The sequence below is a fragment of the Mirounga angustirostris genome, unplaced genomic scaffold, assembly GCF_029215605.1.
Source record: "Mirounga angustirostris isolate CCGP_5_RB_7025 unplaced genomic scaffold, mMirAng1.0.hap1 SCAF_3, whole genome shotgun sequence".
In the NCBI taxonomy this organism is placed as follows: Eukaryota; Metazoa; Chordata; class Mammalia; order Carnivora; family Phocidae; genus Mirounga; species Mirounga angustirostris.
The window spans coordinates 126,583,976-126,611,548 of record NW_026991711.1 but is presented as its reverse complement, the minus strand read 5'-3'; the positions used below and the strand labels follow the sequence as shown (position 1 = coordinate 126,611,548).

General features: G+C 34.6%; 1 protein-coding gene across 2 annotated transcripts in view; it reads right to left on the bottom strand.

Annotated features, from left to right (window-relative positions):
• The window catches only part of SLC4A10 (solute carrier family 4 member 10), a 306,787-nt gene that overhangs the window by 196,682 nt on the left and 82,532 nt on the right, over nt 1-27,573 (bottom strand). The window contains exon 1 of one of the 2 annotated variants that reach the window (XM_045868751.2): nt 26,360-26,440. The exons of the other annotated variant lie outside the window; for it this stretch is intronic. Within the exon in view, the coding sequence (XP_045724707.1) occupies nt 26,360-26,440 (81 nt within the window). Of the gene's footprint in view, nt 1-26,359; nt 26,441-27,573 lie in introns of those variants that run through there. 2 annotated transcript variants of the gene reach the window in all.

The window sequence follows — 27,573 nt, the reverse complement described above, 5'->3', positions numbered from 1 at the left end:
TCTCTTTCTTCTTTGAAAGCTTTTTAATTCCCAGGCATAATCTTGATAAAGATTTGGCCTCCGTGTCTTACAAATCAGTATTGTCAACTGTAGGATTACCGACTACAGACATATTTCAACCTAGAAATATCAGCTCTTAGGTGCTTCACAAGCAGCAAAACATAAGTAGAATAACATGTTTTATACCCTATAGTCCTGTGTCTTTCAGACATTTGCTGAGACAGGTCAGGGCAAAGTGTCTGAAATCAGAGTGAAAGAAACCTATACTACAAATGAAGGAACAAATGAAAATTGAGATAGGATTCTGAGCCTACTGCTCTTGTGTTTAGCAAAGTTTTAAAAATCTGTTGGTCTGGGCACCTGGGTGGCTCAGTCAGTTAAGTGGTTGCCTTCAGCTCAGGTCATGATCCCAGGGTCCTGGGATCAAGTCCTGCATTGGACACCCTGCTAAGTCAACAGCGAGCCTGTTTCTCCCTCTGAACCTGCCCCCACCCCCCACCCATGCTCACTCTCTCTCTCTTTCTCTCACAAAAATAAAAAAAATAAAATAAAATCTTTTTTAAAAAATCTGTTGGTCTGAGCAAAATAGCAATAGAAAAAAAACTACAGAATTATATATTTATATAATTTTCCTGAACCAGACAAATGCAAGTTTCAGCCTCTTTACAATCTATTCTTGATTCATTTACAAATCACATTTATCCTATGTACAGGACATATTCAAATATATGTCACATTGGAATGTATCTCTGCCCTCTGGAGTGTTATTAGGAAGAATGCCAAAAGCTAAGTCATGCATCCATGTTCAGAGGTCAGAAGAAGCACTATTCCACTATATCTCATAATGGCAGCCTCTTAAAACAATTGCAAAATGGAAAGGTTTATATAGAATATAAGAAGATGTTTCCCCCTATACAGTAAAATATTTAATTCTTATTTCAAGGGCCTGAATCAATTTTCAACTTACACAAAATGGTTTTTCTCCTTATTTTTATATGGCATATAAACTGTCCACACACAAAAGATAATTCTACACAGTAGCTAATGTTAGGATATTGAGATAAAAGGAAATTTTGCAGCAGAAGTAGAAGTGGAATCTAAATAGGAAATAGTTGATTATTTAATTACAATATGAATTACAAGTAGAAGTGCCCTAATTTTAATGTTTCATTGATTAAAAAAAAAAAGAACTTGAAACTAGAATATGAATTTAACAGTTTTGCATTTTTATATAACATTAAATACTCTCCAGATAGGCCATAGAAACATCAAGTGCATGATCTTTTATCCTGAAAATTCCCAAGATACAACTTAATACCAATACATATACTGAAATTCCTCTACTTTGGTTATAGTTCAAAAGTTTATTTCAATATTATTAAAGAATTTTTAATAGAGTACTTCCCTTCCTCCTTATTACCAAGAGCGAGTAAACATGGGTGTGATGAAGAGAATCCAGGCTGTGCAATAATCCCAAATACACCAGTAAGAAAATTTTTATTTCACTTTTTACTGTCCCATTTTGGATTTGTTGAACATCAAATACAGTAATGTACCCTAATGTCCATATGTATTTACTCACTCAGAACAAATTTTATCACCATGTAGAGAGAGAACACATAAATCTATTATATTGCCTCTCAATACAATTGACCTTTGTTACACTATTGGGTGAACATTTATAAGATGATTTATTCCAGTAAATAGTATAAAACAATGTTTTAAAATTTGTGTGTTGGGGGGGATGACCCATGGTGAGAAATATACATTCAACACAGTCACATATTTATATATATGTAAACAAAACAAAACTTTCACAAACCAACATTTATTCTTTTTTTTATTATGTTATGTTAATCACCATACATTACATCATTAGTTTTGATGTAGTGTTCCGTGATTCATTGTTTGCATATAACACCCAGTGTTCCATTCAGTACATGCCCTCTTTAATACCCATCACCAGGCTAACCCATCCTCCCACCCCCTTCCCCTCTAGAACCCTCAGTCTGTTTCTCAGAGTCCATAGTCTCTCATGGTTCATCTCCCCCTCCGATTTCCAACATTTATTCTAACTATAAACAATACAGTATGATATTTTCTATTCCAGGGTATTCTATTTCATTTAAAAATCCTAGTCACTATCCTTTAAATTTATTTCAGTACTTAAAAATGAGCTGTGACCTGCAATTTGAAAAACACTGATACAAACTATGGCCCTGAAACAGTAACAGGAACTAAGTCACACAGAAATCACATCTTAAATCCATTTACATAGGACTCTAACCAAACAAACAAACAATAATACTATACCTTTCAAATCAATATTTTTCAATTTTTGAAGTTTCTTTCATGTTAAGTGTAGGGACATATTATTATAATTATAATATCACATATCTTTTGCTAAACTATTTTTACTTTGTTTTTCTTTCCACCAGGAAAGTAATAGTTTGCTCTTCCTAGTTCGACTTAAGTACTTTTCTCCACGTCTTCCCAAGAAAGAAGGAAGAAATACTATTATCTATGATCCTCTCCAATTAAAACCTGCTTATGACTAAATTGAATTTGTATTCAGCTATTTTATATATTTTTTTATTTGACAGAGAGAAAGATAGCGAGAGCAGGAACACAAGCAGGGGGAGTAAGAGAGGGAGAATCAGGTTTCCTGTCAGGCAGGGAACCTGATGAGGGGCTCAGTCCCAGGACCCTGGGATCATGAGCTGAGCAGAAGGCAGATGCTTAACGACTGAGCCACCCAGGCACCCCCAGCTTTTTTAAAGGCAAACTCCATATAATTGGCACAACCCAAATGCATTTTATAATTTTCTACAATATGATTACTTCTAAACATTAAGACATTTGTGTTTTGAATACAAATGTATATAAATGTAAATTGGGAATATTTCTACCTCCAAGGAAAGTTTTTAGAGGGAAGTGTTTTGCTGTCATTATTTTTACTGAACAATTACTAGAGAGCAATAGCAGAAAAAAGAGCTTTCTAGCTCAGCTCTCACATCTGAAGTGACCTTGAACCAGTACACTCTCTTGAAAAAGCAACTAATATGGGCTAGCACATTTAAGTGTTAAAATAGTCAGATAAAGATATATCAACAATTTCTTCTAGAATTGTTTGAAAATATCATTAAGCTCTCTATAAATGTATAAAAATATATTTTTCTGATTTACCATAACTCTTGAGCACAGTCTTCACAGAAATAAACTTTCCTAATTTTATAAAACAAAATCTAACAGTAATCCCATGAGCAAGACAATTCAAACTTTTCATGTCCTTTTGAAAATTCTCATCTCATTTGAGATTGGGTTAATAGAAGAGAGAGCAGTTCATTTTCATTTCAGTATTCTTTCTTCCCTAGAACTATTTATCATATCAATTTTTAAAAAGCAACCATTTCCTCAATAAATGATACTGGGAGAACTGGACAGCCACATGCAAAAGAATGACACTGGACCACCTTTAACACCATACACAAAAATAAATTCAAAATGGATTAAAAACCTAAATGTGAGACATGAAACCATAAAAATCCTAGAAGAGTCAAAATGGATTAAAGACCTAAATGTGAAACATGAAACCATAAAATTCCTAGAGGAGAACAGAAGTACTAATTTCTCTGACATCGGTCATACCAACATTTTTCTAGATATGTCTCCTAAGCAAGGGAAACAAAAGCAAAAAAAAAAACTACTGGGACTGCATCAAAATAAAAACTTTCATGCAGCAGAGGAAACCATCAACAAAACAAAAAGGCAACCTACTGAATGGAAGAAGATATTTGCAAAAGATATAGCCAATAAAGGGTTAATGTCCAAAATATATAAAGAACTTATACAACTCAACACCAAAAAAGAAATCTGATTAAAAAATGGGTAAAGGGGGCACCTGGGTGTCTCAGTCGGTTGAGGGTTCACTCTTGGTTTTGGCTCAGGTCGTGATCTCAGGGTCGTGAGATTGAGCCCCATGTTGGGCCATGCTCAGCAGAGAATCTGCTTGAGATTCTCTCCCTCTCCCTCTGCCCCTCCCCCTTCTCACACATTGTCTCTCTCAAATAAATAAATAAATAAATCTTAAAAGAAAACGGGCAGAAGCCTTGAATAGACATTTTTTCCAAAGAAGACATACAAATAGCCTACAGACACATGAAAAGATGTTCGATATAGCTAATCATCAGGGAAATGCAAATCAATCAAATATCATCTTACACCTGTTAGAACAGGTAAAATCAAAAAGGCAAGAAATAACAAGTGTTAAAGAAATAACAAGTGTGGAGAAAAAAGAAGCCTCATATACTCTTGATGTGAATGTAAATTGGTACAGCTACTATGGAAAACAGTATGGAGATTCCTCAAAAATTTAAAAATAGAATTACTATATGATCCAGTCATTCCACTACTGGGTATTTACACAAAGAAAATAAAACACTAATTTGAAAAGATACATACACCCCTATGTTCATTGCAGCACTTTGTACAGTAACTAAGATATAGAAGCAATCTAAGTGTCTATCAATAGACAAATGAGTAAGGAAGATATGGTATGTAATATATATATATAATATATATATAATGAAATATTACACAGTCATAAAAAAGGTCATCTTGCTATTTGAGACAACATGGATGGACTTAGAAGGTATTTATGCTAAAAAGGTCATCTTGCTATTTGAGACAACATGGATGGACTTAGAAGGTATTTATGCTAAATGAAATATGTTAGACCAAGAAAGACAAATACCATATGATTTCACTTGTAGTGGAATCTTAAAAAAAAATGAATAAACAAACAAAAAGCAGAATCAGACCCATAAATACAGAGAACAAACTGATGGTCACCAGAGGGGAGGTGGGTGGGGGTTGGGCAAAAGAGATGAAGGGGAGTGGAAGATACAGGCTCCCAGTTATGGAATGAATAAATCACGGAAATAAAAGGCACAGCATAAGGAATATAGTCAATGATATTGTAATAGGGACGTATGGTGACAGATGGTATCTACACTTGCAGCAAACATAGCATAATGTATAAACTTGTCGAATCACTGAAACTAATGTAACATTATGTGTCAACTATACTCAAATTTAAAAAAAAGCAACCACATTTTCTGACTTTTTATTAGGTATTAGGATAATATGGTATGCCATATATACTCCAATAGCCATTACAGAACCACTTTCCACTCTTCACCATGCTCTATGTCTTTGTGGACTGCATCACCAGGTTCCCCTGTAATCTAGCTTCCTATTGAGCTCAGCCAATGAGAGAGAATGAGACTGGATAGTGGAAGCGAGAAATATAGGCCCTGTTGAGCCATAATTTGGCAATAGCTGTATTTCTCTATCTCAGACAAAATCTTGTCATCTGACTCCCCTATAGCTCTAGATCTTGACAGTTTGCATTAACTGTTCCCACATCTTGCGCCTTCAGGCCTAGAAATAGTGACAGTTTTCTGTTGCTGCAAGGTCCTGGAATTTCATCAACCCTGTTGATTTCCCTTTATCCGGTCTATGCCTTTAAAAAATAGTCCCTTCATTAAACCTTTTTATCATGCTTTTCAAGTGACTCTCTCTTTTTTTTTTAAAGATTTTATTTATTTATTTGAGACAGAGAGAATGAGAGAGAGAGAGCACGTGAGAGGGGGGAGGGTCAGAGGGAGAAGCAGACTCCCTGCCAAGCAGGGAGCCCAATGCGGGACTCGATCCCGGGACTCCAGGATCATGACCTGAGCTGAAGGCAGTCGCTTAACCAACTGAGCCACCCAGGCACCCCTTTTCAAGTGACTCTTTCCTGCTGTGACCCTAACCTATACGTATGTGTCATGTTTAGTGAATAAAATCCATGACATTAAATTTTGTGGAGATGGACATATAATCAAAATGGCAACCTATGTACAAAACTTTGACTAGGAAATACCGATTAAAAAATACTGTTGAATGAAGGGTAGAGGATAAAATGGTGGGAAAGACTCTAAGTCATCAAAGAACTCTCAATAGGCATGACTAAGTCAAGAATACTTAATTTCTGAAAGAAATGAAAAGAGGACATAGAATAAAATTCTAGATGTGTGAAAGGGAGTGAAAATAGAATAATTAATCAAGTAGGAGTATTTTACATTTGCAAAGAATGTTCCCCATAACTCAAGAAATGTATGTATACATATCTACCCATGAGGTGCCTTTTTTGCCATTTCAAAATATTTTCTTTAATATCATAAAATATTTTCATGAACAAAGTGAGCTAACAAACACATATGCACCAAGGTGCCTTTTGATAAGATTATCCTTCTAACTCCAGCCCCCACTCCCACATCAAGGTAGGTGTGAGATTGGAGAAATGAATATAGCAGGTGGTACAGATAGAAAAAAAAATCGATAAAAAGTATGGAATATTGTGCTTGGTTATTTTTCTATGTTGCAACAAAACAAAACATTTTAGTGCAAACAGTTAATTTTTCCTCTTTTCCATTTAAGTCTGATGGAGAAAAAAATTACTTTTTTAATTCAGTTTCCAGGGTCTCTCTCAGTCTATGGATTAATATCTTGGCTAGTTTAAATGAAACATTTTCCACTACTGATTTAATGAGGAGAAATATATAGACACACATATTTTATAAACATGATCTGAGAGCTAGGTTTTTAAGTGTTTATTATTTTTATTATCTTTTACTTTAAATTATGAAACTAAGAAAACTGAACATTAACACTTGGATTCAACATTAATATTCAACTTATGCATCTGTATTTACTCTAGAGGCTATTTTTTCATTACCATGTAAGTTAAAGTATTATACAAGTATTAAAAAGTCAACCATTTAATCTCTAATTTTACTATGCTATATTAAATAGGACAAGAGATGTGAGAGCATCGTCAGAAATTAACGTATCATAAGAGTTCACTAAATGCTAGCCAAACTGGAATCTAAGCATAAGCCAAGCCTAACTTTGAATTTCATTTAGCATATCGTATTTTCATAAAATAAATAAACCCACCTATTTGCTAGGGTATTGCTTTGAAACTAGGTATTTAGAGTGTGGTATCTACTCTATAATGTAGACTATACTATCTCATGGTAATACAAGTTAAATCTGTCTTATATATTGTATTAATTAAGTCATAGGAAACATTTATTCTAAAGTACCCCAGGGGCACCTGGGTGGCTCAGTCGGTTGAGCATCCGACTCCTGACTTCAGCTCAGGTCATGATCTCAGGGTCCTGGGATGCTGCCCCAGGTCAGGCTCGGGCTCTGCACTCAGCATGGAGTCTGCTTGAGATTCTCTCTCCCTGTCCCTATGCCCCTCCCATTCATTCTCTCTCTCTCTCTCACTCAAATAAATAAATAAATCTTTTTAATATTTTTAAAAAAATAAAGTAGCCCAATAAATCACTCTTTTCCCATTCCTATGTATTTTTAACAGTCAGTTGAGTTCCTTCCCAAAATACTGAGTTGGGGAGATGGCAGTTAGGTTTCATTTACTTATACAAAGTAAATGTGTTATTTCATTTTTATTTTTTTATTTTTTAAAGATTTTATTTATTCATTTGAGACAGAGAGAGCAGAAGCAGGGGGAGAGGCAGGGAGAGAGGGAAAAGCAGACTCCCCACGGAGCTGGGAGCCTGATGTGGGACACAATCTCAGGACCCTGGGATCTTGACCTGAGCTGAAGGCAGACACTTAACCATCTGAGCCATGCAGGTACCCCATTATTTCATCTTTAGGCATATAAGAAAAAAAAATGGAACTGAGGATAAGAATTGGAGAATAAAATGCTATCAGAGGAATAGGGCTAAGTAGGCATAAACTAAATCATCATGTAAAAATTTCAAGATTTTTCTCATCTCATTTACTTGGAACACTCCATCCATGTAAACCTTAAAGACCAGTTGGTGGACTACACAGTTAAGTCAGTAAAATTAAAACCTTCCAATGGTAAGTTATTTCTGGCTCAGGATAAATTTCATCAGCACATACAGTATTATTATTATTACTTACACTGTAATCTAAAAAATACTCTCTCTCCTACTGGGCCTAACATCTGATAGGTTTTTGGGGGGTTTTGGGTTTTTTTTTTAAGATTTTATTTATTTATTTGATAGAGAGAGAGATAGTGAGAGCAGGAACACAAGCAGGGGGAGAGGGAGAAGGAGAAGCAGGCTTCCCACTGAGCAGGGAGCCCGATGCGGGGCTCGATCCCAGGACCCTGGGACCATGACCTGAGCCGAAGGCAGACACTTAACCATCTGAGCCACCCAGGCACCCCTAACATCTGATGGTTTAAGGATAAAAAGTATTTGAGAAGTTAAGATCAGTTTTAATTAGCTGATAGTATTTTAAAAGGCACTAATACCTGTGCAATTGAGTTCCTGCCTTTTTGTCCACCTGATGCCCCCAATTTGTTTTGTATTGTGGATGATTCCTGCCTTTTTCTTAAGAGTCCTTCTAGAGCCTCAGTTCTGCATATGAACCCAACTGGTGCCCAGAAAATGATATTAACGGCTGCTAGATTTCCTTATTGTTGCTTCATGCTGTCTTTTCTCTCTTCATGTTGCTTGCTCATAAATGTCCTACGAGGCTCCATCTGTCTTGTAGGCCTTCCTTCATTTGTCCTGCTGTGTCTTTCTTTAAGCATCTGACACATCCCCGTGGGCTTGTTTGGTGCTCAGGTCCAAGTTCTTGCTGGTATGGCTATTCCTCTGCTGCTGATGCTCCCATTTAGGAGGTCAAGAGAAAGGCAGTGTTGGATAAACACTGAGAGTTTGTATGTGGGACTATACCTGAATTTAAGTGTTGTTTCAGATAACTCCTAGTTGTGTGATTTTAGGCATCTTATGTAATCTGTATGTTGATTGACTTATTAATACATGTAAAGTTCTTGAATTTGCTAATCAAGTTCTCAGTAAATGTTATTTATTATTATTGTTATTTATATGATTATTTGTATCATTAGGGCCACAAAAATAAGTAAAACATGGTTGCTTCCCTCAAAGAGCTTACAGACTTCACATTAAGTATAACAACAATGGCATTATGAAAGAAATTCATATAGGAGACATTCAACCATAACAGTTATTATTTTTCTCCAAGAAGGTCAGTAAAGACTCCATTGAAAGAGACACTTGAGCTGATTTTTTAAAAAATCAATGCATCTTTGTCAGGCAGACAAGGGGGGCAAATTAGTAGTTCAGTCACAAGTATCAAGACAAGATCCTGGTTATTTGAAGAAGGGTGAAAGATATTAGTTGGACCCAGAGCAAGACTGGATACTAAATACCAAGCTACTGATTTTGTTCTCCTAACAATCCAAATGCTTGCAAAGAAACCTTCTAAAACCCAGGACAAGACTGAAAATCTTAATATGAAAAAGTTGGACTTCTAGAAATTAGAAAAATTATATGTATATATTATATATAATCCTTAAAATTGAAAACTCCATAGATGAGTAAAACAAGTAGACTGGACAAATGATACACAAATTAGGGAACTGGCAAAAAGATCTGAAAAAATTACACAGAATATAGCATAGAATGATAAGGATATGAAAAATATGAAATAGATAATTTTTTAAAGATTTTTATATATTTATTTGAGAGAGAGAGGAGAGCACAAGCCAGGGGAGGGGCAGAGGGAGAGGGAGAAGCAGACTCCCTGCTGAGCAGGAAGTCCAACTTGGGGCTTGATCCCAAGACCCAAGATCATGACCTGAGCTGAAGGCAGATGCTTAACCGACTGAGCCACCCACGTGTCCCTAATATTCATAATTTTAAAAATGAGGATAATATGATGAAGTCTAACATATACCTAAATGGATTTCTAGAAGATAAGAATAGAAAAAATGAGGAAGAAGTACTATTTGAAAATAATAGGTGAAAATTTTCCAGAATTGATAAAACACATGAATCCACAGATTCAGGAATCATAATGAATCACAAACAGGATAATTAAAGAACAATTCACACTTCCACATACCATGTGAAACTGCAGAATGACACATCTTAAAGCAGCAAAGGAAAAAGAAAAGATAACCTACATAGGAATGACAAACTAACAAAAATAGAGGCCAGAAGACAGTAACATAATTATCTTCAGAATGCTAAGGAAAAATCATTGTAAATCTAGAAGTGGATACCCAGCTAAGTTATCATTCAAGAAACCCACTTCAGATAAACAGAAACTGTGAGAATTTATCACTAAGGCATCCTTTGTAAAGGGATTTAAAAGTATATACTTCAGAAAAACAATAATCCCAGAAAGGATGTCTGAGATGCAAGAAGGAATCCTGAGACAAGAAACGGAAGGACATAAACAAATATAAAGAAAATAAAAATGAGTTTAAAAACCAACTTCATGATTTCTAGAATCCTTTCTAGTTGTACAATAGCTGATTTCTTTTTATATTGTTTTCTACTTCAGTGTAAATAAGGGTCATTTTTGGTTTGCATTCATGTAGCTATCTGTGCTTTAACCTAAGATAATAACATTTATAACTCTCCCATATATCAATACCCTTCTCCACTTCTGTCACCCCAAATCCTGATAGTTTTACTGATATACTATAGACTTATAATATCAGTTAGTATCAATTATAAGAAGGGGATAAAGTATATGTATACATTTTAGAATTAGTAATCTTTTTCTTTTTTAAATTTTTTTAATTAAATTCAATTTAATCAACATATAGTGTATTATTAGTTTCAGAGGTAGAATTTAGTGATTCATCAGTTGCATATAACACCCAGTGCTCATTACATCAAGTGCCCTCTTTAATGCCCATCACCCAGTTATCCGAACTCCCCACCCACCTCCCCTCCAGCAACCGTCAGTTTGTTTCCTAGAGTTAAGAGTCTTATGGCTTGTCTCCCTCTCTGTTTTCACCTTGTTTTATTTTTCCTTCCCTTCCCCTATGTTCATCTGTTTGTTTCTTAAATTCCACATATGAATGAAATCATGTGATATTTGTCTTTCTCTGACTGACCTATTTTGCTTAGCATAAACCCTCTAGTTCCATCCATGTCATTGCAAATGGTAAGATTTCATTCTTTTTGTAGGCGGAGTAATATATATATAATATATATGTATTTATGTATATATATATATACACCAGACCTTCTTTATCCATTCATCCGTTGGACATCTGGGCTCTTTCCATAGTTTAGCTATTGTGGACACTGCTGCTGTAAACTTTGGGGTGCATGTGCCCCTTCGAATCACTATGTTTGTATCTTTTGGATAAATACCTAGTAGTGCAATTGCTGGGTTGTAGGGTAGTTCTAATTTTAACTTTCTGAGTAAACTCCATACTGTTTTCCAGAGTGGCTGCGCCAGTTTGCTTTCCCACCAACAGTGTAAGAGAGCTCCCCGTTCTCTGCATTGTCACCAACATCTGTTGTTTCCTGAGTTGTTAATTTGACTGGTGTGAGGTTGTATTTCACTGTGGTTTTGATTTTTTTTTAAGATTTTTTTAAGATTTTATTTATTTGAGAGAGAGAGAGCATGAGCAGGGGGAGGGGGAGGAGCATTGGGATAGGAGAGGGACAAGCTGACTCCCCCACTGAGTACAGAGCCCAATGCATGGCTGATCCAAGGACCCCAAGACCATGACCCAAGCTGAAGTCTCGCTCAACTGACTGAGCCACCCAGAAGCTCCTAATTAGTAATTTTTACTGTTTCCACAGTAAGGACTTGTTCTTTACAACTTTGTAAGAATCTACACAATTAGAGCACTACATAAGTATTTGGCCTTCTCATCATAAACTAGGACAGTTCTGAGTTGGCCTACATACACAATAGTAAATTATATGAATCATTTAAACAGAAATAAGCTCATAGTGTCCATATTTTAATGATTTATAGGTGAAGTGGGCTTGCATATTCAATAATTAGATGGAAAGAAATTTCCTAATATAAGCAAAACTAAACCAAGCTAGAGAATAGGGATAATAAAATAATATTTATAAGGCATTATGGATTAAATAAACAGAAAAATTTCAAGATATTTTTAGGTAAATAAAATGGGTACTGAGGAGCGAAATAAATAAAACATTAGAAGATGAAATTCAGTGATAAGAAAACAAGCAGTGAAAGGAGATACTTTGAGTATACCCATGAGTGATGAAAAGTGTAGTGTTTAAATACTTAAAAAGCAAAATAAGCTAGTCTAAGCAGTTTGGTGATTTTTTTCTTTAACCTCAGTGATTGTTTATTAGTGATAAGCTCTACAGTATCATTAATAAAGTGGTAGAAACCTGATTAGTGATGTAGTTACAAAAAATCGACTTCTGTTATATTTAATACCAACTTCAAGTAAAGTGATTTTCCTATACAAATGCCAAAAATGTGAGAAAGGGAGTGGAGAGGGCCATTTTATTTACTTTCCCCTTTAGATCTAAAAACAAAACCAACCAACCCAAAACACCTGTGTTCTTAAATTCTCTAATTCAAATTGTTAAAATTCAAGGGATATACAGAAAGAAAATTAAAACCCCTAAACATGGGGGAAAATGGAATTAAATTAGAAATGGGAAATGAGAAAAAGGCAAAGGATGAATAAAAATGTATACAGTTGACCCTTGAACAATATGGGTTTGAACTGTGTGGGCCCACTTACATGCAGATTTTTTTCAATAAACACAGTTAAGTGTATTTTCTCTGCCTTATGATTTTCTTAATAGCATTTTCCAGAATATAATACATATAACATACAAAATATGTTAATTAACTGATTCTGTTATCAGTAAGGCTTCAGGTCAACAGTAGATTATCAGTAGCTAAGTTTTGAGGGAGTCAAAATTATACATGGGTTTTCAACTGTGTATGGGGGTTAAGACCCCAACCCCTGCATTGTTCAACTCTCTTAAGAAGATGAATAACTTCTTATATTTGCTTAACTACTTATTCCCTTCACAAGACCAAAGACTATTATTGATGTTCAATTGAGATGTTAGAATTTCCATGCTCACTTCGGCAGCACATATACTAAAATTGGAATGTTAGAATTTCCTCTATGGAGAAGAACTAAACTCCAATTATTAGAAACTTATGTGAATAATCTGTTCCTCTACTTATTATATAATAGAAACAGCCAAAACTGATTTGTAGCTAGCATTATAGCTATATTTCTTATTTATTAAACTCATTCTGTTGATAGGCACTTAGAAAAGGTCCATAAGAGGAAGCAGAGTAGTAGCTAAGAAAATCTCTAAAACCAGACGACCAGGATTCATATCCAGTTTTGATACTTACTACTTACTTAACCATTTGACTTTGAGCAAGTTCTTTCTGTCTCGGTTTCCTCAAATGCAAAATGGGGATTACAGTATTTACTTTATATGGTTTTTACGGAGATTAAATGAGTTACATATCGCTAACATGCATAAAATAGTACCTGGGAGTTCTACATTAGTATTAGTTAAGTAAATACACTTTATCTTATATAATCCTCCCAATGGTTTTAGAAGGTAGATATTTTTATCCCTACTTCAAAGATGAGGAATCTGAAGCTCAGTTAAGATAGGTTAAATGACTTGCCCAAGAGTATAACTTGCACAACTAATATGAGACAGGATTAGGATTTGAATCAAATTTTATATGACTTTAAAATTCATGTTCTTTCTACTGTGTGACATACTGCTTCATTTTCTCAAAACTTAGCCATTTTCTCCCAATTTTAACATACCACATAAACAACATTAACAGTAGCAACAATAGATATTTTAGGGAAAAAAATTAAAGGGCATTCAAGCTTCTTTCTAAATTTTACAATTTTCTACATTTTCCTCTAATCTATATAAGAATAAATATGCACATAGTTATATATTTTGATTTTTTATCTTAAAGTGTGATTGTTACCAACGTTCACAATATTGTGTTGTCCTCTTTCTCTTCCTGGATACAAGAAAAATATTATACGTTTCTCAGGGACTTGTAGTAACTAGTGTTGACCGAAGGGGCATAAGCAAAAGTGATGGTGTGTCACATCTGGGCCAAAGAACAGAAAAACGAGTGCGACTTCTTTGTGCTCCTCTCTTCCCAGGGGCAGAGACCAGGGAGATCAGGTGGTCCAGGTGGTACAGCTATAAAATCATTAAGCCTCTCTTAGTCTGAATTCCTGAGTGACTATGTGGAAGAGAAGTTCCCAGTCTCAGCTCTGACCCACATTTATTGTATTTATTGTATGAACCATTGAGATTTTGGAGATGTTACTGCAACATACCTTAGCTTATCCTAACAAGAAAATATTTTTATATTTATACTTCTCCAAATTATACTAGATAGTGGTTACATATTTTTTGTTTGTTTTATTTTGTTTTTAAGGGTTCTGTTTATTTATTTGTCAAAGAGAAAGAGCACAAGCACAAGCAGGGGGAGCTGCAGGCAGAGGGAGAAGCAGGCACCCCGCTGAGCAAGGAGCCAGATGCAGGACTCTATCCCAGGGTCCTGGGATCATGACCTGAGCCGAAGGCAGACACTTAACTGACCAAGCCACCAGGTATCCCTAGTGGTTACATATTTTTAAAGGGTGATGTCATACAGTTTAGTTAGTCTTTCCTGTGGTATTGGCCACTTAGATTTTTATCTAATTCCTCACTGATATAAGTATAATTTTTCAATATTCATATTTGCAGAGATTAAATGCTGGAAAACTTAGCCGAAGCATAAAGATAAATTACTGTCTTTGCATCAAAACAGTGAGCATAACTGGGTAGTTATTTAAAAGTACTCCTTTAAAATGCAATAGAATGATAGAACGTGCTTTTTTATGAAATGAAGAAAGGTCTTAAAGGAAGAACTTAAGGAACAGAGAGTAAAGAACATATTCTTTGGTGTAGAAATAGCTAAGTGAGAGCAGAGATTTTAAAATGAAAAGGGATGAAAATAATGGAACTGTGAGAAAAAACGATGAAAAATGTCCAAAAGAAAGGGTCAACGTTTGGAAAGATTGAAAAAAAAAATGTAGACGCCCCCAACAGATAATTTTAAGTATGTGAATAAAGAGACTTAAAAACTTTAAAACTAGAAATATTAGAATAATGGACTTGAAATATGGCTTCTGGGAAGATTCTAAAATCATCCAATCCATGATCCTTATTTTAAAGATGAGAAAACTCAGGACCCCACAACGTTAAAACAAAAATCTGTTAATCACACAACACAGCTTCCGTTTCCTCTCTACTTCAGATTCCTCCATCTTCTGAAGTTTGTGAAAGAAATCAGTCTAAGTTTGGAGAACACACACCAAACCAAGAAATGAATTAATATGACACTGAAGATAGGCTTTTCTCATTTTAAACAAATAATCAGTTTTCGTAAGTCCATGATGACAACAAAAAGGACCAGAGAATGGAACACAATTGCCTGCTAAATTGCCTGCTTTTGAGATGAAAAATCCATTAACATTGACCATGTAGTAGTTGCATTTGTAATTTAAAATGTGAAAACATTTAGGGGCCCTAGGTGGCTCAGCCAGTTAAGCATCTGACTTGGGCTCAGGTCATGATCTCCGGGTCCTGGGATCAGCAGTGAATCTACTTCTCCCTCTCCCTCTCCCCCAGCTTGCGCACACTCCCTCTTTCTCTCTCTCTCTCTCAAATAAATAAATACAACATTTAAAAAATAAATAAAAATGTGAAAACATTTAAAAAGAAAATCCAGTTAATTATGAACTGGTCATCTCCAATGAATAAAAGTACTTTTAATAGATAAAATATGAATTTTATATACATGAAAGCTTATATAAGAATTTATTTTCTTAAATAATAGTAACTTGGAAAAAATAATAGTAACTTGGGAAAGAATACTTTAAAATGCATTATATATGTATACCTCATTTATTTCTAAGTTTCTAGAGAATTTTCAAGGAGGGAAGGGGAATAGGAAGAACAAAGAAAGATATAAGACTTCAAATTCTACAGAAATATTACAATATTTGTGACTTAGTCAATCAAATGATTGGCAAGCAGCCAGATACAGTTAGCTATGACTACCCTAACATCAAGTAACTGAAAAGTACTGATTGCCATTATGGTTTGAAGAAGACACATCTTTAAAGCAAAAAGCCATAATTTATATGTGAAACAATGCCTTGTAGCCCGATATTTAGTGTTTAGTGTCTATCCTCACTTAATTTTATTGTGTTTGGTTCCTAATTTTGTCACACACGTGTTCTACAGAACAATTTCAATTTTTATAATTTTTATAATTGTTAATTAATATTATATTAATATATTATATTATATATAATTATATATATTAATTATATTGGAGAGAATAACATATAATAATATACATTAATTATACATATTAATTATACTGGAGAGAATGCAGTAATACCACTAACTGATGCTTAAATTGAATCTTAAAGGACAAATAAGATTACAAGGAATAAAAAGAAGAGCATTCCAAGCAAATGGCACAACTTATACAAAAGCATGTGATATCAGTGACTTCAAAAGATATAAATCCCCACTATTTTTAATTTGACAGGTTTTTTTTCTTTAGACATCCCAAATGATTATAACATCCTGGTGAAAAAGCATTAATACTATTTTATTGTAATTTTTTGTATGAGGAAAATCAGATACATTCAAGCTTTACAGTAAGGCAATAGTAGAGCTAGAATTAGAACTAAAATTTTGTTTTTCTGATGGCAATCTGAATGGTCAATCACTGGATAATTCTAACTCTGCACTCTGATATTGTTAGTCTCTTAGCTGTCTGACTTTTCTCCGTGTTCCATATAACTGCAGTAATAATAAGAACTAACGTTCATTGTAATGCTTGCAATGTGCCACGCACAGTGCTAGAACTCTACAGACGTTTACTCATTAGAAATCCTCAAAAACAGATGAGTAGGGGCGCCTGGGTGGCTCAGATGGTTAAGCGTCTGCCTTCGGCTCAGGTCATGATCCCAGGTCCTGGATCAAGTCCCGCATCGGGCTCCCTGCTAGGTGGGGAGCCTGCTTCTCCCTCTCTCTCTCTCTCTCTGACTCTCATGAATAAATAAATAAAACATTAAAAAAAAAAAAAACAGATGAGTATTCTGAGACTTAAAGAGGCTCAGAAACTTTGCCAGAACCCTTAACTATTAAGGGGTAGAGACTGGTTTGAAGGCAGGTCAATATGCTACACTGCAAAGGCATTATATTAGTTAATCATAAAACCTAAAATTCCTTAATTTAACTTAAAAACTTTAGTCTGGTTCAACTCTACTTATATACTTCAGGTAATATGAATTCCTAATGGTGTCCAGGTCATATTTTCCATGAACTTTTCATACTAATTCCCCTTTCTGTTATTCAACAAAAATGTATTAAATAGTTACCATGTGCCAGGCACTGTATTTGTGTTAGCTTTAAAGAAATAAGACACTGCCTTTGCCCTTAAACAGTTCAGAGTCAAGACAAGAAAAATCATGGCTAAAATATAGAATGTATTGTGCTTCACTTAAAGTAAATACTGGAATCCAGAGGAACATTAGGGAAAAACACTTAATTCACTCTGAAGGAATTAAGGGAATGTTTCAGTAGGAGGCAATACTTAATCTAAATAAATCTTGAGGCAGAATAAAGAGTGAGCCAGGCAAATATAAAGAGAAATGAGGGGCCAAAGACATTATATGCAAAAAGGACAGCATTTTAAAAGGTTTCTACCTAGGGGCACCTGGGTGGCTCAGTCGTTAAGCATTTGCCTTCGGCTCAGGTCATGATCCCAGGGTCCTAGGATCAAGCCCCACATCGGGCTCCCTGCTCGGCAGGAAGCCTGCTTTTCCCTCTCCCACTCCCCCTGCTTATGTTCCTTCTCTTGCTTTGTCTCTCTCTGTCAAATAAATAAATAAAATCTTAAAAAAGAAAAGGTTTCTATCTAACTAATAGAATTTAGACTAAGTTTAACTAAAGATGGCTAAGTTTAAATGTCACTTTCTCATTCCTCAAAAAAATAACAAATAGAACTACCATATGATGCAGCAATTCTGCTTCTGGGTATATATCCAAAAGAAATAAAATCACGATCTCAAGAACTATCTGCACTCCTATGCTCATTGTCACTTTATTCATAATATCCAAGATAGTGAAATAACCTAATTTGCCCAAAGGTCGATAAATGGACAAAATAAATACAATGGAATATTATTCAGCCATGAGAAAGAAGGAAATCTTGACATTTGTGCCAACATGGATGGACTGAGGGTATTAAGTGAATTAAGTCAGAGAAAGACAAATACTGTATGTTCTCATTTATCTGAACTCTGAAAATTATCTTGAAAGTAAGAGGAGCCTTAGAATTAATTTAAGTAGGCAAATGCCTGTTCCTGGTTCACATTCTGGAAAGACTACTAAGGTAGCTGAGTGATAATGAGTAGGTTGCTTTGGGGATGGGCAATGGGAAGAAAAAGAAATATCAGTTAAAAATTATTATAATAGTTCAGGTGAAAAATGAATATGAATTCATATTAAGGTCAAGACAATGGGAAATGGAAAGAAGGAATAAACTTTAGACTCCCTAGGAGAAAGAATCTACATAACTTGGTTAGTAATTGGATCTAAGATCAGGATAAAAAAAGTTGAAAAAAATGATCAGGTCATCATGCTATGGAAAACAAAAGGTTTTGAAGAGAAAGTGGTAAGTTAGTTTGGGACACAGCAAGTTTGAGATATTTATAAAATAAATGAGCAGAGATGTCTAACGATGCAATGTCTGAAACACTGGAATGAGGTTAAGATGCAGATTTGAGCTATGGATTTGGAATCTACTCTATTCTACTCTGAAATCACCAAGTGAAGCAGCAGTTCTCAATTCTGGCTGCTCATGAGATTCACATGGAAAGCTTTTTGTAAATGTAGAAGCCTGGATTCTATCTCCATAGACTAGTACTTCTGAGATAAACTTGGTGTCTCAATGTTTTTAGAAAACTAAATATTTGATTCTGATGCATAGTCACAATTAAGAATCACTAGTCGGTAATGTAAGTCATGAGTATAAATGAGTACTGTTTTCAAATAGATTGCACCAACTAGGGGAGATTAAGAAGAAATTATCAGAAAGATTATGACAATAATAACTATAACTTATTGAGCACTATGGCAGGAACTGTGCTAATGACTTCACATGTATTTTTTGTAGTGGAAGAGAAACCAAAAAAGAGTATAATGAAAGTAAGTTAAAACCTCCTCCATGAAGTCCTCCACAGCAGTTTCAGTTTGCCTTGACATCTCTTATCTCCATTTGGCATTTAGACTATACTGACTTACTCCTGGCTACCTAATTCAAGTGTATGTAACCCTAAGCAGTATAACACAGTGGTTAAGAGCAAGAGCTCTAGAGCTAGACTTTCAGGTTTGAATCCCATATCATCCTGTCCTTTGCTGGCAATTTTAATCCTAGGCAAGCTACTTAGTGTCTTACTTAGTATACTGTATATAATTAAGGTATAATGTATATGTATGTATACACACATATGTACTAAATGTATGTGTATGTATGTATATATGCATGTGCTAAATATGTGTGTATATACATAACGTAAGTTCCTTCCAGTGGAAGTAATTCTAATAACAAATATTTGTTAAGCTAGACACTCTTTCATGTACCTTACTTGTATTAATTGATTAATTCAATTGATTCTCATTAGAACTCTAGAGATTAGCAACTTAGCATCCCCATTTTACAGAAGACAATACTGAGGAAAATAGAGATCAGGTAATTTTCCTAAAATAAACATTGCCAGGGAAGTAGAAGATATGGGATCCAGACAAGGGAGTCCAGCTCGATAACTAGCTGTTAACTACTATGCTATACTGCCTCCCTCTATACTTTGCAATAGACAAATTCTTATGAGATTGAATAAACATTTTTTTTAAAAAAAGAAATGGAGTGGCGCCTAGGTGGTGCAGTCAGCTGAGCGACTGACTCTTGGTTTCGGCTCATGTCATGATCTCAGGGTCGTGAGATGAAGCCTTGTGTCAGGCTCCAGCTCAGCATGGAGTCTGCTTGAGATTCTCTCCCTCTCCCTCTGCCCCTCCCACTCGTGCTCTCCCTCTATCTAAAATAATTAAATAAATCTTAAAAAAATAAATGGATAGGAATAGATGTACACACTTATATGCAGCACATTTTGCAATGTACTTCATTGAAACCAGGCTCTTTCGCCTTTTAGAAAGAGGAGTTTGGTAAAGGAATATCATTATCAATATAAATATCAATATTATCATTTTTGAAAGGCATGGGGTGTGGAAAGGATCCCATCACTAAGTGTCTTTTACTTACTTTTTTTTGAGGAAAACATGTTCAAATTTTTAAAGTTTTAAAGTAACCCAAAGCTCAATGATCTCCAAGGTTTCTCCCAGAAATGGATCTATGATGCTAAAACAAGTACTGAAATTTTGTTGGGTCCCTACTATAAATATAACTTTTTTCCAGGCAATGTGAAGCACAAGGATTAATAAGAAAAACCTCACAAGAACTAGAAAATGGTGTTTTCAAGTAATTCAGACTTCTACAGGAAGAAACAGAATATTCTCAATTATATGGGTCTGCTAAAAATAGAGCCAAAAGAGTTACTGTGTCCGGTTTCATTTTTACTTGCACTTGTGGTATTCCAAGAGTTTCACTTCTGACATACTTTATATAGATAAGGTGCTAGTAAGAGTATTCAATTCCAATTTTTTCACAATTCCCATGCACAAATATCATCTTCCTGGGTCTGATAACAAAGTCACACCCCAGCTGTCACATCTAAAGGAAATCTGCTCTTGGATGTTACCCAGCTTTTTTTATTAACCATAGGAAATACTGAAATGCTTCTGGTGCATGGAGGAGATTTGAAAACGATATTAAAAGTATTTAGCAATGATGATTTACTTCATCATCTCTAAATGAACAAAGAGTAAAGCTAAAATAACCCTACGATTTCCATGATTATAAACAGCATTTCTATCTCCAATTTCCCAAAGACAAAGTCCTTATTATCCAAATATTCACCATAGTGACATGTATAGTCATTGTATTAAAATGATCCCGCTAGATTGTCCTTGATCTAGGAAATGTCAAAAATAAAGCCAAAGCTAAATCAGATTACCTACCAATAAAATAGAGTTTACATCAGGGACAAGCAGGAGGTCTCCTAGGATCTGAAATCTAGGACTTTTGAGTGGTTGTGGATAGACAGAAATGCTCTCACATGCAATTTTGATAGAGAATTTTATTAAAATCCTTCATTTTGCTTCTACCCCCTACCTTGTCTACTAACTACTAAATCTACTTAGGAATTTAATTTTCATTTTCAAAGTCTCAAGAGGGTTAGAGCTCTAAGAAGGACTGCAAAATATAGGTGCTGCTCTTTTGGTTTTTTATTTTATTTTCTTCCAAGAATAAGTAAATCAGCACAGAAATGTTCTCAGTTTAGAAATCATAATCTAAAATTCAAGACTATATTATCTGGTCCCAACAAACCTTCCTGTGTTAGCCTGAATTACCCCACCAGGCTATAGCCAAAATGAACTACTCCATACTTTTCAAACATATTATTTGCTTTCTGTCTCCCTATCTCTGTTCGTGCTGTTTCTTCTGCCCAAAATGATCTTTCCCCATCTTGGACAGTCTTCAAGGTCTACCTCAAATGCTACCTTTTCCGTACTTCCCTAACTCCTCATCTAGCCTCTCCTCTCTTCTCCCTACTCAGCTTGAAATATTCTGCCCACTGAATTCACAGCAGAATGATTTGTGTTCTTTCTTCTCTCTTTTGAACCCCCAAGGCACTCTCTACTTTCCACATTCTGTTGCAATTACATGTATTTAGTGTTTATGACTCACTAAATGTGATTTCCTGAAGCAGGGGCCTATTGGTCTTTATATCTTTGCCTAGTACTGTGCTTACTAGAACATCATAAGATTTTGTATGTTTGTTTATTTGAAAAAATTGCATTGTGCTGAGATTTGATTGACCCTGTGCCAATTTGGGGAAAATACTTGCACATTGAGAAAATTGCTCAAGAAAAGAGAACTAAAATGTAATACCTAAACATTTACATTTCATCCAAATATCAAGTTACTCACTTGGACTCTGGAGCTTGACAGAACAACATGGGTTTGAAGCAGACAGGTCCACTTACATGCAGATTTTTTTTAATATAAATACAGTACAGTACTTCAAATGTATTTTCTCTTCCTCATGGTTTTCTTAACATTTTCTTTTCTCTAGCTCACTTTATTGTAAGAATGCAGTATGTAATACATATAACAGACAAAAGAGGTGTTAATTGACTGTTTATGTTATCAGTAAGGCTTCCAGCCAATAGTAGGCTCCTGGTAGTTGAGTTTTAGGGAAGTCAAAGTTATGCATAGATTTTCAACTGTGCAAGGGATCAGCAACCCTAACCCTCCCTCCATTGCTCCAGGGTCAACTATGGATGTTTTTACATTAATAAAGCCAGTAATTCAAAATAGCATACTATATCAAATAGGAACATGAATTGTTCTAGTCATATACAGTATTGCATTTATAACACTATTATTTATAATGTCATTTTAGTCTTTCATTTAGAATAAAAATATTCATTAACAAATAAAATTAAAAACAAAAATTAAAACAAAACAAGTTGTGTTTAACTTTCAGTGAAGGTTTTTGCCCTGGACATTTTTAATGATTAAAAATAACTCAGATCATTAAATCTAAGCTGTAAAACTTCTCTATTATTTTCCTTAAACCTGGATTTTTACTGCTAAATTTTAATCTTCAACTACAACTAAAGAAGACTTGACAAGGTCCAGTAATCTTTTTTGTCATGAATGAAGTAGTTGGTATAACATAAGAAAGCAAAGAATCTATACATAGACTACTAATAAAAGTTTAAGTCAGCCTAGCAAGCAGATGCAAAAAAAATTGAAACACAACACTTTTCATCAAATCACAATTCCTATAGTCAGTAAATGTTAGAATTTAATCAGATGTAGGATGTTTTTCTTTGTTTGCATTTTTATAGCCATCTTTATCTCAGTATACTCTGTTTTTAACTGAATTCCTTATTTGATAAGGAGAATGGAGAGATAACAAAACTAACCTGCATGACTACCATCACCAACACCTGCCAATAGCCCATCCTAACTCATAGAATGTATATACTAATGTCTTGTCAACAAATAATTTTTGTAATAATGTGCTTGGTATATACCAGGTAGTCTTACAAATGTTTTATATACATTATCCCACTTGGTCTTCACAACAACTCTTTGAGGTAGGTACCATTATTATCTCTATATTACAAATGAGAAAACTGATGCCCAGAAAGGGTAAGTAATTTGCCCAAGATCATATACCTGGTAAATGGTAGAGCTAAGCTCTGAACCCAGTGAATGTGGCAGCGCAGATACTTAACCACCATACTCACCACCTCTTACTGCAGCCAGCTAACTATTACAAACCAGAAAAATTTGCCTATCATTTTTTTGTTGCTGTAATATAAGAAAACAGGTACTTTGGAGGCACTATTGGGCAGCATGCCCCAGTTTAGGATTCCGGAGGAAACAAGGGTTTTCCATCTGCTCTTCCCACCTCCCTGTTACTTTCAGCCAGCATACTGGTATGAAAGAGATAAGAAGTGGTGTCTGGATGTCCAACAGCTAGCTGGCTAAGGCCTACATGCATACAAGTTCTTCTCAGTCCCCTTTCTCAAAGCATGAAGAAAATCCTAGTCCCCCAATTTTATTGAACAAACTCCCCAGGGACCTAGTTAGCATCAAACACTCCCAAACTTGCTACTCTTTATTTCCAAAATTTAATCTCTATGAAGTCAAAGCCCCCTTCCATAATAGAATTAGATTGGACTGGTCGCATCTCTGTTTTGAGCTAATTCTTGAGGTCCCTGCTTCTGTTTCCTACCAACGGACTAGATCCACCTTACTCTCCACATCAATTGCCAACTATGGCCTATAAAACATACAAAATTATTTTACTGATTCACAGTTTATAATGCCTTGGTACAACAAATTACATATTATAAAAGAATTTAATGCAGTTGCCAAAATTATGAAATGCTTATTTATACACTTTGACCCAATCTTTTATTGCTCTAATTCCAAGAAATTTACATGAAAAGAAAAAGAGTTATATGTAACGTATCCAAGGATTCATCAGTTTATATGAAGTTAAAACTGATTGTACATGCCATCTTTGAAAAGTCAATTCAAAACGTAAACATGGTTCATTGTGTACATTTTCTCATAATCTCCTTGAAAGCAAGAAACAACTTTTTCTTTTCTTTATTTCTCACAACACCAAACACAGTATTGTGCAAATAATCAGCTTCCACATACTGCTGACCAAACTGAACAATACTCAAATAGTTACTTAGAGACAGCTTAGCTTTAGAAACCTTCATCATGTAAAATGAAATGCTGTGTAAAATAGCAAAGACAGAGGCAGCCATTGTAAAAAGCAGATGACCAATCATTACTGGGCAGATTTACAATCAGTTCCATTCAAAAGGTCAAGATCATCTTGCCACAAAGGGAAAAAGGTTGACATTAAATTTAACTGTCTGTGACATTCTGAACAATCTTTACTTTTTAAGGTAATGCATTTTGACATAGCAACAGAAAGAAATTTTTCTCCAATTTGTAAAAGAAATGACAACTCTAAGGCAGTAATTTTTTCACCTTACAAAATTATTGAGATATCCTTTAAGTGCCACTAAAGGAAAGTTATCAAAAATCTTTATGGTTTGGTTCCTTTGAAAGGCCATAAATACAGTGAAAAATAGCAGAATGCTGTAAAACCAATACCTAGAGGAATCCCAAAGCAATGCCAAGAAACAGAATGTACTCATAGCGACTAATACATGCAAATACTGGAAATAAATTCTAACAGATTAAACAGGTTTTGTTGCAACTAAAAGGTATATTCAAATAATTCCAAAACTAATCAAGCTTAAGAATATGGCAATCTTCCCTACTAATAAGAATATAAGCTGGCTAAGTAGCCTGAATAACATATAAATTATAGCCAATATCAGTAGGTATAATTTTTAATGTCTTTTTAATTAAAAAGGAGAAACTAACCCCTTAACTGAATTAAATCATTGTTTTAGACTCTAAATTCTGTCTTCTGCTAAACATATTCATTTTTATTACTATAGCATCACCCTGATGAGGCACTAAGTCCTAACTATACTACAGAATCATGAAGACAAAACAATCTTTCTGACGAGAAATGCTGCAACATTCAACCTTTTTTTGCTCATTTAATATGGAATACCTGGTCAAATATCTAATAAGTTCTCTAAAATTAAGAAAGAAATATGCATAATTAAAAAAAAATCTTTTCTTCAAAATTGGAATGTCAAACACAGGCACATTTTCTTGCCCTACTATGTCATTCTGAATGAATGCTATAACAAAATAAAGTTAAATGCATTATAACTTGATAAAATAGTTTAAAATAAATAGCAGAGCTTCAGGATAAAGTGGAAATATAAATCCAGTTTCTTTGCTGTGATGATTCTTTACTCTTTGTAATTAACATGTTTAACGTAGTCAAGTCTTTTCATTTTGAAAATGAAAGTAAGCTAATGCGGAGTATCTCTGGATCAAAAAATCTTAAACAAGCTTAAATGTCACAAGCATTCTTTGTAAAAAACAAAAGCAAAAACAAAAAACAGATTTCTCATCTGCTTTTAGCTATAAGCAATGCCGTAAGCAGATATCTACATTAAGAGGACCAAGAGCATCATTATCTCTATAGATTGGAGAAATAATTTAAATTTATGCCTTTTAAAACAGTTCAGATACTGAAACACAAATTTCAGGAAATCAGCTTATAGCTCAGATGCTGTTAAACATGATTCCACTCATCAAACTTGTACTGCTGTGTGGTTGCACCCTACAATGGTAGCAACATCTATTTCTGTGCTTATGAAATTCCAGATAAAAATTTTTTTAATATGTCACTATCTATAAGCAGCTTGCTACGAGGTATCCTTATCAGTTTGAACAAATTATGCAATTTTTATCATTTGAAATAAGAGATGGCAGTTTGGCTGTATTCAGGCTTAATCTGGAAAAATCTGGAGAGCCCCAAACCTTGCTTTTAATCACAAAAAAGAATCTTTCCTTACTCCCTACTTCCCAAAAAAAAGAAAGCTCAAGTAAACATGAACTCAAACACACACACATATGCATTTCTAAAATTCATATTGTTCAGCTGGTATCTATTACTATAAATATCACTTGTTCAAATATCCTAAGAAAAATCTGATAATAATAAACAATTACATTGATTAATACATTCTACATGACTAAGAGCTAGAAAAAGCAATAACTCTACAATCTAATAGTATCATCATAATTCATGAAGTCATACCTGATGACTTAGAGATTGAAAAGGCTCACAGGTTCCAGACTGCATGACCTTCCTATTTCCAGAAACCCCTAAAGATTGCATTTCCTGTCTTATAAAAGATAATCACAGCCATCTCTATGTCTCAGCATCTTCAGGGCTAGTGAAGACAACATCAAAGAGCAGATCTGTCCATCAGTATCAGTTTAAGCCATCAAGAAGATATCAGATCACATATATTGTTTATCGTCTCCCCTTTGCAGTTACAAACACCCCGTATTAAGGGACGATGACACAGTTGTATTTGCTGAAGCTGCTAATGCTGTCTGAAAACAGTAAGCTTACTGCTTGGAGCAATTCTGCATCATCCAAACAGAGAATGAGCCACATCCTTTAGGTTTCCCACTTCTGCTACTATAAAAATTTCACTTGCCAAAAAGAGTTTGATTTTGTCAATCCTTTAAAAAATAAGCAATATTCTACTTAATTAAGTATCCAGTGTGTCTGCTGCAAATGCCATGTTAAAATATCAATTCTTAACTATTAGTCAGTTTTCTTCATAAATGACTAAGCTTTAGTATAATGATTTAATAAGCAAATTGTACTCTCTTTTAAAGGAAACTTCCCTCCAAACCATATGTATCATTATTCATCCAACCCATCAAAATTAGAAGTCCTTAAAAATGAAGAATTTTTATGCTGGCAATCTTTGAAAACTGTGTTTAACAGTTGACAAATAGGTAAATGCATATTCACTTTTAATTCTCAAGAACTTCATTTTTTTAAAGATTTACTTATTTATCGGAGAGAGAGAGAGAGAGCTGGGGTGGTGCACAGAGGGAGAGAGAGAGTCTGTTAGGTAGGCTCCATGCCAAGCGAGGAGCCCAACATAGGTCTCGATCTCACAGCCCTAAGATCACAACCTGAGCCAAAACCAAGAGTTAGACGCTTAACTGACCACCACCCAGGGGTCCCTCAAGAACTTCATTTTTATTTCATGTTCTTTAGACCAACATGCTTCAAATCAAAATATCTTTTATATTTTAACATCTTCTTCTAAGGAGTTTCACATATACAATGTGTTATTGTCAAATTCCAAAACTGCATTGTTAAACATAGGAATGAAACCTATGTAAGCTATTGGCATTTTTATTGTGATTTTTCACTGCATCTTATTTGTGTTTAGCAAGGTTCTTATAATGTTTTCTTTCACCACAACATAGTGGAATCATGAAATT